The 12,074-nt window shown below is 40.2% G+C and overlaps 1 protein-coding gene across 1 annotated transcript in view; it reads right to left on the bottom strand.

Annotated features, from left to right (window-relative positions):
* The window catches only part of LOC134348796 (uridine phosphorylase 2-like), a 47,458-nt gene extending 40,254 nt beyond the window's left edge, over nucleotides 1-7,204 (bottom strand). Inside the window, 2 exon segments of the mRNA XM_063052599.1 lie at nucleotides 5,599-5,695; nucleotides 7,027-7,204. Of these exon segments, the coding sequence (XP_062908669.1) occupies nucleotides 5,599-5,695; nucleotides 7,027-7,204 (275 nt within the window).
* Nucleotides 7,205-12,074: the final 4,870 nt, after the last annotated feature.

The following is a 12,074-nucleotide window of genomic DNA, read 5'->3' as shown; positions in this document are numbered from 1 at the left end:
CTTCTTGCCGGCAGATAATCGCATGGGAGCAGTATTTACGCAAGATTTGCGCAGATTGGATTTCGGGTGGTTGAGACATCCCAATTCCCCAGTTTTGTTGGGACCCAAGTCAGACCAACCCTTGATGTATGGAGTTCGAAAAGGTAGTTTTCTCACTGCTGAGTCCAGTGGCTGTTAGTGAGGGGTTAATGAGTTATGTTTCTAGAGATGCCCATTAAAAAGGGGTTTCATACAATAAGAATTAAATAATAACAATAATAAAATAAGTAAGCAATAAATTCCAAGAACATGAGATAAAGAATCCTTGAAAGTGAATCCATAAGATGTGGAAACATTTCAATGATGGGGCAAGTGAAGTTATCCCCTTTGGTTCAAGAGATTGATGGTTGAGGGGCAACAACTGTTCTTGAAAATGGTAGTGTGAGAGTCCTGAGTTTCCTGTGCCCCCTTCCTGATGGCAGCAGCATGAAGAAAGCATGACCCGGGAGACGGGGTCCCTGACGGTGGATGATGATCTTGCAATAGCGCTTTGTGTAGATGTGTACAGTGGTGGGGAGGGATTTATCCATGATGGACTGAGCTTTTTGTAGGATTTTCCATTCAAGGGCATTGGTGTTTCCATACCAGGCTATGATACAGCCGGTCATTATACTCTCCACCACACATCATTCAATTAATTAATTGAATGTAATGTCCCCTACTGTCAGAGTGCGATTTAACTTCCTGTCTCCTGAAAATTAGCCTTGAGCGCTAGGTTACTTGTTCAGTAGTGTAACAACTACATTAGGGTGCTTCCAAAGAGGCTGTGTTGAATGTAGTCAGCCCTGATGGAAAGGGAGTGTATATGTTACCTCCACCGCCTTCTTCTCTTGCACCTTACTTGTCGGGACAATTACTGGATGCAAATATGTGTTGGTCTGCTGTAAAATTAACTTTGCTTTTAGCTCCAGCACTGGTGAATGGTGGAGGCTGCAGGAGCAGTAGGAGAAGAGCAGACGCACCAAATACCAATATTCAGTCAAACTGGAAAAGCATTCTTCAACAAATGATTGTTCTAGTATGGAAAGACCTTCAGTCCATTACCATCCACAAAAAGAAGGCACCCCCATCCTTCCACCCTGCTTCAGTGACCCCCTAGTCCCAAAACAGTTCACGAGTTCTACTACAGATTTGACTCACAGATCACACTAGAACCCATTTAGTCAGTCTATCACCAATGCCTCACACCATTTGTTTTCAAGGAAGAGAAGGTGAGAAAAGTGTTCAGGAAGCAAAATATCAAGAAGGCTGCTGCCCCTGACTTTATCTCCCTGCCATCCTTAAACACTGTGCTAGCCAGCTGTCCACAGTCTGCACAGACATTTTCAATCTGCTGTTTCAAAAAATCTGCTGTTATTTCAGTCTCGAAAATAAACCAAAGATCATTGGACTTCATTGCAGGCCAGTTGCACTCACCTCAGTCATAATGAAGACTTTTGAAAGGCTGTTCGTGTCATTTCTCAGATCCATAACTCAAGATTTTCTAGATACTTTATACTTTATACTTTACTTTATACTTTATTGTTGCCAAACAATTGATACTAGAATGTACAATCATCACAGCAATATTTGATTCTGCACTTCCCACTCCCTGGATTACAAATCGATAGTAAATATTAAAAATTTAAATTATAAATCATAAATAAAAAATAGAAAAATGGAAAGTAAGCTGGTGCAAAAAAACTGAGAGGCAGGTCCAGATATTTGGAGGGTATGGCCCAGGTCGGGTCAGGATCTGTTCAGCAGTCTTATCACAGATGGAAAGAACCTGTTCCCAAATCTGGCCGTACGAGTCTTCAAGCTCCTGAGCCTTCTCCCGGAGGGAAGAGGGACGAAAAGTGTGTTGGCTGGGTGGGTCGTGACCTTGATTATCCTGGCAGCCCTGCTCCAACAGTGTGCGGTGTAAAGTGAGTCCAAGGACGGAAGATTGGTTTGTGTGATGTGCTGCACTGTGTTCACGATCTTCTGCAGATTCTTTCGGTCTTGGACAGGACAACTTCCATACCAGGTTGTGATGCACCCTAGAAGAACGCTTTCTACGGTGCATCCATAAAAATTAGTGAGGGTTTTAGGGGACAGGCCAAATTTTTTAGTTTTCTCAGGAAGTAAAGGCGCTGGTGGGCCTTCTTGGCAGTGGACTCTGCTTGGTTGGACCAAGTCAGGTCATTTGTGATATTGACCCCGAGGAATTTAAAGCTTTTGACCTGTTCCACTTGCGCACCACCAATGTAAATTGGGTCGTGCGGTCCGCTACTCTTTCTGAAGCTAACAACCAATTCCTTTGTCTTGCTGACATTGAGGGATAGGTTATTGTCTTCACACCATGCCACCAGGTTCTTAATTTCCTCTCTGTACTCAAACTCATCATTACCCTAGATACGGCCCACAACTGCTCATCAACAAACTTATATATTGAGATTGATGGAAACTTGGCTACACAATCATGAGTGTACAGTGAGTACAGCAGGGGGCTAAGTACACAGCCTTGTGGGGCACCGGTGCTCAGAGTGATTGTAGAGGAGAGCTTGTCCTCTATTTTTACAGCCTGGGTCCTGTCTGTGAGGAAGTTGAAGAACAGTTCGCTTTCAGAGCCAACGTATCAGTTAACATTGTTCTTGACTTCGTACTGCAGCAGCTTGACAAGGCAGGATTCCCTTTGATGATTTCAGTTCAGCCTTCAGTCGCATCATCCCTGAGCTTCTGCAAGAGAAACTCCGTGACGGAAGGCAGTATGTGACACTAGGCAAGCACATCTGCACGTCTCACTCAGTCAGTACCTCTGTGCCACAGGGGTATGTTCTATCCCTTCTCCTATTCTCTCTATACACCAGTGACTGCATCTCCAGAGATCTGATAAAGTTTGCAGATGACATCACTATCATTGGACTAATCAATCACCAGAGGAAGTAAGCAAACTTGTGTCCTGGTGTAATCATAACAACTTGGAGAAGTGGAGATACATATTGACTTCAGGAGAAATGCATCTCCTGTCTATCTGCTCATGGACAATTCTAAAGTTAGCATCTTTCCAACATTGGGTCCCTGTGCATCATTATTTTGCAGGACCTCACGTGGGAGAACTATGTCTCCCTCATTAATGTAAGGGGCTGGCAGAGGATGTACTACTTGTGGCAGTTGGTAAAATTCCATCTTGCCCAGAACATACTGATGCAATTCTACACTGCCATCAGAGAGAGCAACTTCACATCAGCCATTACTGTCTGGTTTGGTGCAGCATCCTCTCAGAACATATGAAAATACAAATGAATTGTCAGGTCTGCTGAAAAGGTCATAGGTTTCAGTCTACCATCACCGCAGGACATGTATGTGTCCAAAATAAAGAAGCAGGCAGGAAAAATCATTGCAGAGACTATCTACCCTGCAAACTGCCTTTTGGAAAGTGCCATAGGACTATTAAAACAAAAACTTCACTCCCATCTTAAAAGTTTCTTCCTCCAAGAAGTTAATTTGATCTGTCATTCTAATTAGCCTCCACCGCAATTCACCATAAACACTTTAAACCACTTTTTATAATGCTCATTACTTTGCACTTACATGCTGGTATTTACATTTTATTCAATATTCATACTTTAACCTCTAACTTATTTCTATACAATTTTTCTTTATAATTGTTGAAAGTTGTTTTTTTTGCATGTCATGCCAACACACCACAGCAAAGTCCTAATAGATGTAACCAATTTCCCCCGGGATCAATAAAGTATGACTATGACTATGACTGTGTATATGGTGATCTATAATCCTTGAGAAGGAGGAGGCATCTCTGCTTCGCATAATCAGTAAATTTGCAGACATCACACTACTTCTGTGTTGTGCCAGTGCACAATTACACATCAATTAAATAAAAGTATGCACATGGGAGATGGCTTTAACTGATGTATTCACATTGCAGTGAGAGAGAGAGAAAAACCAGTGTGCATGTGCAGACAACAGCACATGTGTAGACAACAGATCGATACGTAGTGCTGGGGGGGCATTGCTCTAAAAGAGATAGATCCATACATTACAGTTCCTCCCCCTTTAGATCAATGCAACATAAAACTGTATATGTACAAAGCATCCAATTTCCCTTTCATGAACCCATATTCCCAATAAACATGCTTTCACAATAACAGTCCATAACCAACCTCACATTTCTAAAGGTTCAGTCTTTTGGGTGGTGCTCTGTTTCTTTCAGGATAGTGCCTCTGGATCTGTGGCGTAGAATCAGGTTTGGCAGCTGTCTTGTCAACAATAACATTCTCATCGCACCTCTGGACCCGTGGAGAGGCAGTGGGTTTGCAGGTGCCTTATGTAAGCAACATTCTCAGTTTCCAGTGTCACGTTGCTGTCAGTGACACCATCTCTGAGAGCTACAGCAGTGCTAGAAAGTTTGTGATCCCTGTAGAATTTTCTCTATTTCTGCAAAAATATGACCTAAAAGTGATCAGATCTTCATGTGTCCTAAAACTAAATAAAGACAACCCAATTAAATAAATAACTCCTAGGGAGAGGAGCAACAGTACTGAGTTTTCTCCATTTGTAGATCATTTCTCTTGCTGTGGGCCAATGAACACTCAGATCTTTAGAAATGCTTTTGTAGCCTTTTCCTGCTTCATGCACCTCTGCAATTCTTCTAAGGCCCTCTGAAAGTTGTTTTGATCGAGGCATGGTGCACATAAACAGATCTTTCTTGAGAAGAGCAGGCTCTGTCAGTAACTTGACTTTGTGTGTCTTTTTTATAAGGCTGGGCACCTCTGCAACCCACACATCCAATCTCATCTCGTTGATTGGAACACCTGGCTCCAAATACCTTTTATAGAAGGCATTACCCCAAAGGTAAAATACATGACAAATACATGTAATTTTGGATCATTTTTCTCAATAAATAAATGAATATGCATAATCTTATTGTGTTATTTATTTAATTGGGTTATCTTTATCTAGTTTTAAGATGTGAAAATCTGATCACATTTTAGGTCATATTTATGCAGAAGCAGAGAAAATTCTACCGGATTCACAAACTTTCTTGCACCACTGTAAGTCCGCTGACCATAATGTGTCCGTCTTGTTGGATGCAGTTGACTCAGTTGTATACATCGGCTGAGCATCCAGTATTTGGTCCACACGACATCTCCATGTCTGATCTCCAACATCCACTGTGTACATCAGTGTTCCAGTTCCTGTAGCTATCCTACTGGGAATCCTCTTGTCTTCTCTGTAATCACCCGCTAGGACTTCCTGTCCAATCCCGAAGCTCCTTGCTGCTTCACTTAGCAACTGGCTGAACTGTTTATTCTGCACTTCCCTCCGTAGATCTGTTCATGAACAGCATTGCAGCAGTTTGATTTGTCGTCACATGAACCAAGTTCTGATACACAAAAAGGAAGTTGTTCATCTTGCGTTGAAGAGAAATGTCCTCCTTGTCCATCACAAGGATAAACCTTTCAGCTAACCCTTTTGTTGTTGGGTGGTGAGGAGCTGACTTGAAATGTCTGATGCCATTTTTCTTCATGACATTTGGAATTCTTCTGACGTGCATTGTGGTCCGTTGTCACTCACAATTTGTTCAGGTAAGCTGCTTCTAGCAAAGATAGTTTCTCAGAGTGGAGACAGACTTTGCTGAGGTGGTTGACTTCATTGGTGTAACCACCAGCCGCTTCAAATGAGCATGCACTGCAATCAGAAACATGGAGTCCATGAATGACCCAGCAAAGTCAATATGTACTCTTTGCCATGGTGATGACAGCCACTCTCACAGGTGTAACAGTGCCTGTAGGGGTGCACTTTGAACTTTGTGGCCATGTTTTCAATCTGTTTATCTATTACCTTCCCAAATACCTTCCCATTTCCATTAAACAGTGATGCCAGTCTCTGGTTAGTGCCACCATTAGGCTGCCTTTGTCTGTTGATGTTACACTGAGAGCTTTGATTGAGTGCCAGTCTAGTTGGATTTTTCTCTTTATTTACGTCCAAAAAGTGCTGCCCTCCACGTTTCATTACATAAAGCTCTAACTGTTGTGCTTGGCCTCCATATGACATATTTACTTTCAGCTTGCCTTTGGGAGACACTTTTTCATCCGTGTAGGTCTTTAGCACATTGAGGTCTTCTCCAATGGTAGCTTAGAAAACAGTCTGTTGTAGTCAGCCTCTGGAATTATGGACAAAGCTGACACTATATCCAGCTCCATTTACACTGGACACATCTATTGTGATCCAGATTATTTTGTAATCTGTCAGACTCTATGCTGTCTGATTCTGGGCTTTACATTCAGTCACTTTATGAATTTGCTTAGTTTTGTGTTTGAGACTTTTCATTTAGTTGTGTTTTTTTGTTACCTTGTACACTAAGTCTATGTGACCTTGTCTGCAACACTTTCTGCAATTTTTTTCTTTTTGTTTGCATCCATGGGAGGATTTGCTACATCTATAACATCTTTGGCATTTTGCATCGTTCAGAGACATTTTGTACATTTCACATTCTAACCTTCTTTTCTGTAGTTCTGCTGCATTCTTTACTGCAATCTCTAATGATATGGTCAATGCCCATCCAAAGGTTAGGTCTCTTTCTGCCAGTAGCCTCATTTGAATGTTTTGAATATGCATACCACATACAAGCCTGTCCTATAATTCATCAGAAAGTCCATCTCTAAAGTCACAGTACTAGGAAGTTTTGCGCAGTTCTGCAATGTATTCAGAAATGCTTTTATCTTTTGACTGGTTCCTTTTGTAAAATCTAAATATCTCAGCTATTACCAGCAGATTAGGGCTCAAGTGATTTTGTAAAATTGTTACAATTTTGTAAGACGTCTTGCTTGCTGGCTTTGCAGGGGTTACTAAGTTGTGTAAGAGACAGTATGTTCTTGGGCCCATGAAATTAAGAAATGTAGGGGCTTTCTTTTGATCCTCTATGTTGTTCACATTACAATACAGTTCAACCCTCGATATATGTCCCAGTCTTCATTAGTGCTATCAAATTCGTTGACTTGCCTGACTGAATCCATCGCCACTTTACTTTCACTTTAAGTTCAACATGGCTTTCGCTGTTACTCTGCGTCCCTTTGTTTGCACCTGTGATGGCCTCCTTGTGCTGTTTAACCTGTAACTGTTCATCCTGTAACTGTCGGTGCAGTTGGTGATGCTGTCCGACATTCAGGTTCGCACTCATCGCCAATTTGTCGTGGCTGCACACAACTACATATCAACTAAGTAAAAGCATGCATGTGGGAGATGGCTTTAACTGGTGTATTCACATTGCAGTGAGAGAGGGAACAATGTGCGTAGACAACAGTGCATGCGCAAACAAGAGATCAATAAGGGCAGGGGGTGTCATTCTCTAAAAGAGATAGATCCATACATTTCAATCTATTTATCTAAATCCTTAGCATTGCTTGTGAACAGCTTCACTAATGTATATACTTTCTCAAGCCAAAAATCACCCATTAGTCCTACTCTCTGATTTTGTTTCCACAATGTATTACTGCAATCACATGGGTTCTAATTTTGTTCAACAAACTTTTAGTGTGGCACATTGTCACAGGCTTCCTGAAGACCCAGGTAAAGCACAACTACTGGTTGGTTCTAATCTATCCTGCCCGTTACAATCTCAAAAAATAATGATTTCCCTTTCATGAATACAAATTGATCCCTCTCATGCTGAATATTATATTCAAATTTCCTGTTCCAACTTAAGTAATAGATTTCCGCATATTCTCCACTCTAGATGACAGACTAACTTATTGATATTTTCCCTGTGCAGTTACATCTGTTACTCCAGATGTTCTAGAATCTATAGAACGTGGAAGATGACAGTCAGTAGATCCACTGTCTCCATTGTCACCTATGTCCAAAACCTAGGAGACAGATGATCATATTTTAGATGATTTATCACGTTCATTATGTTCTGGGGATTTATTGTCCTTCAGTCTCAGCAATTTCTCCAAGTAACTGTTGTTAATATCTTTGAGTTACACTAAAACTGTCATCCTCCTCTATTTCCAAGAGATTTTCTGTGATACCTTCCATGAAGACACCAAAATATTTGTTTAGCATTTCAGCCATTTCTTTATTTCACAGAGTAAGTTCTTCTGTCTTAGTAGAGTTACGTATGTGTTTACAACAAGTCCACATTTTAAATTAGATGAGATTATGAAATGAAAAAGGGTTAACCGTGAAGAATTTGCCGTTGTGGATGTTTTCAGGCCTGCTGTTAGCCACTGTGGGTCAGCATTAGCTGTTGCAATGATGGTGAGCACCATTCCTCATGGTGGCTTGGCAGTAACATCCGTGCCCTGTCAGTTAGTGTCTCCTGATTGAGAGCGAAGTGTGTTAATGCATATTGCACATGGTTGGCTGATTTCTGGACAAGGTCATCAGCTATGATATGTAGGCATAAGACTCCCAGCAATGCTAAGTGTTTAAGGGCGTAGTGGAGCATGTGATATGTATGTCTTGGTTAATAGAGATTATTGGTGGGTGAATGCTCATATTCAGGCCTTTGGCAATGACCCTGGACATTGGTCATTAAAGCTATCTCCTCCTATCAATTTTGTACTTGTGTCTGCAGAGCCTCCTTGTCTTTGGATAGACGCAGGGTATCTTTCATCCTTTCCTTTCCCTGCACCAAGACCTCCATTGCTGTGATTGAAAAGTGCAATGTCAGCTCTCTCCCTTGTGCCATTCTTGACTGTTTACCAGATTAAGAATGAGCCCCTGCAGTTACAATGCAGCTTAAGTGTTCAGAGTTAAAAACCAGACCTATTGCAAGTGCCACACTCATGCTTGAATTTAACCTCCATTCTGCTACATTCAGTTAATAAATGGCACAGCTGGTGCTAGCTAAATGTGACAATCATGTAAATGAGTAGGCTGTAGTTTGTAACAGAAGCAAAAATGTGTACATAATCATATATCATGATACCCACAGGTAATTTCAAAGGCTGTCCAATTTAACCTTGATAGTTCCAGTGTTAACCATTCCTCAAACTTGAAAAACCAGCATGGAGAATATATATAAAATACTGTTTTAGTCTTGAATTCACTTGGCCTCAACTGAAGAGTAAATCAGACAGTTTATGGAAGTTACCCGCCACGTGACAAATGAAAATTGCTCACACTTTCTTCTAACAAAGATGGTAGTGCTAACCACTCATAAAATAAAATCTCTGAATATGCAGTATGATTCCTGGTGTGAAGCATCTTAGTAAAAGGATAATTGTTGCACTTTCAACATTCTTTCCTGCTTACATGCAGCATATTTTGGCTTAAAAGCTTTATAGGGCTTGATGCCAAATCTTTATTTAATTTGTACTTGTGCCATGAGTTATTAAAGATATCAGATAAATTGAAGCTGGTGTACAGTTCAGATTTGCAGGAGACAAAAATATATAAAAATGCAGTGCACAACTAATATGAGAAAAGGGATGGGAAGCAGCCTATGTTTGAACAAGTTGCTTTTATCAGGAATTGAAAGAAAAAAAAGGTCATTATTAGTGGTTTTATCCAATTAATTGGAGTCCTACTGTAATTTCTGAATATTTAAGTGTTCAGACCCATGTTCACTGCAAGTTGAATTTGGAGTTATCATCAAAAAGCTGAATAATTCAGTAAGCTCAGCAAGGGGATTGCTGAGTGGTAATTATCATCTTATGATTACCATTAACCTTTCACTAAATGGTTGGAAGGTTAAAAAAGATCTGAGGGAACTTATTATTCTCAATAAATGATATATTGTATGTTAGAAAAGCATATTTTTCTTTGAAGATAACATGATTATCATTCTAATTAAAAAGAATCATATCGATTAACATGATCTTTGACTTCTCTTCTTGTTTCATGTACGATCTTGTGCAACTTGGAAAGTTGAGGAGTGGTGAAAAATCAATTTACACTTGAAATATTATTTAACAACAGTGGAAGCAGCACTGGGAGTAATTGTAGAATGACATGGAAGCTAACTTAAAATAATAAAGTAATACAGTATATCAATCTGAAATTATTGATGTGAAGTTAATTTTTGCCTAACATTGTTCTCAAATTAGGAAGGAATGAACTTCTTTTTCTGAAAAGACAGAGGCAAAAAATATTGCATCAAAGGGAAAAGAAATGACATTTTATTAAATAAGTCAAAGGTCTGCAGCCAGAATAATGAACAGAGTGGCGCCACTGTATACCTGGAAATATTGTCCTTGTACTTGTGTTCCAATTTGCTGTTGATCACAGGCATCAGGGACTTATCTACAATCTAACTAAAGTACTGTATATCTGCATTTTGTATAACACCAATGTAATAATATAGAAGTGATACAGAACCTTATTTATTTACTTATTTATTATTTATTAAGATATAGCGTGGAATAGGCCCTTCCAGTCCTTTGAGCTGCTTCACTCAGCAACCCCCAATTTAACCATAGCCAAATCATGGAACAATTTACAATGAACAATTACCTTACAACTGTATGCCATTGGACCATCGGAGGAATCTGGAGCACCTGGAGGAAACCCATGCGGTCACAACGAGAATGTACAAACGCCTTACAGACAGTGGTAGGAATTGAACTCAGGTCACCAGTGCTGTAAAGCGTTGTGCTAACCACTACTCTACTGTGCTAACAAGCAGTTGAAATGGAAGCACTGTTAGTTGTTTGTTCCTAGACTCTGCACCTTCTATCCCTAATCCATTGATGTTGGTGGCATTGAATGAATCACGCTAACCACCCTTGGCAGTACTCAAGGTAGCTAATTGCAGTGGGTATGTCAGCATGTTCTGGAGCTTTGTGCATGCACACTGTAACACCGAAGCTCAGAACTCACTGGAATTGAAATACTGGTCTATCTGAGCTCCCACTGTACTTTGTAACTCTCCCAACAGCTTTACACCAATCATAGCTGGTGTTCAAGCAATGATCCTGGATAATATGAATGCGATTGCTGACTTTCATTAGAAAAATATGTGAAGCTAAGCAATTTGATATTTTTCATTTATTTAATCATTTTGAAATTAATTTACCCAGTTTCCATATTTTTGTTATTGTCACATTTTTTCTGTGGGTGAGAGGGTTGGCGATAGTTACTGTCATTTTATGGAGGTTATTGTTGCTGTTTTTCAGTGGGGGCTGGATTTTGGGGTCTGTTTTGTTTCTTTTCTTTTTTGTGCCGGGGGTGGGGGGAAGGTAGTTGATGTCTCTTCTTTCATCAACTCCATGGTCTTTCTGTATTTCATGACTATCTGGAGAAGACAATTATCAGAGTTATATTGTACGTCCATATTTTGACAATAAAATGAACCTTTGAACCTTTAAAATAACTTTAACCTTTTAAAATTGTTTAAATGAATCTCAATAGTTTATGCAAATTTCTGATCTTCAAAGACACTTAGCGACACTAGAAAAGCCCTCTGATAGCATCGACTACCTGAGGTTTCATGACCACTTGTGAACTGCTCCATGTCACTGACCGGATGTGCAACCAGGAGTGCGATACTGCAATGGAAAAGCACCTCTCTGGGTATCTTGTGGGAGTTGAATGTGAGGCATGCGTGAGCTGAGTTGAATGTGATCTGGTTCATTAATGGTGCTTCTTCAACTAATGATACATCTAGTAATAAATTCCACAGTGGCTGAAAGGATACTTTTCTGCACTAAAGTGAGCTGTCAGCTGATGGACAAGCTGTCTATGATGTGCAGAGAAGTTTTGATGTTGTGGTGTTTGCTAAACTTGGCAATTAGCCTGCAGACGTTTCATCACCAGTCAGGGTGACATTCTCAGTGCGCAATTGTTGGTGTTTTTGTCTGGGAGTATTCGCATTTATATAGCCACCTGATTGCCACCCCTTCGGTTGAGCTTTGAATTCTATTGGCTCGTATTTCTTTGACTGTTAAGGGTTCATAGATAGCATCTATTTCAATATGTTTGTTTATGGTGTTACCAGAAGAGAACCACACTTCTAAAAATTTTCGTGCCTGCTTTATGTCTGCCTGCGCCACAACTTGACAGTGCTCCAGTTAAGGATTGTCTAAAATCTCGATCTCATCTTTTTC

The sequence above is a fragment of the Mobula hypostoma genome, chromosome 6 (assembly GCF_963921235.1).
Source record: "Mobula hypostoma chromosome 6, sMobHyp1.1, whole genome shotgun sequence".
Classification (NCBI taxonomy): Eukaryota; Metazoa; Chordata; class Chondrichthyes; order Myliobatiformes; family Myliobatidae; genus Mobula; species Mobula hypostoma.
The sequence above is the reverse complement of the archived record's forward strand: the minus strand, read 5'-3'. Positions and strand labels throughout refer to the sequence as shown.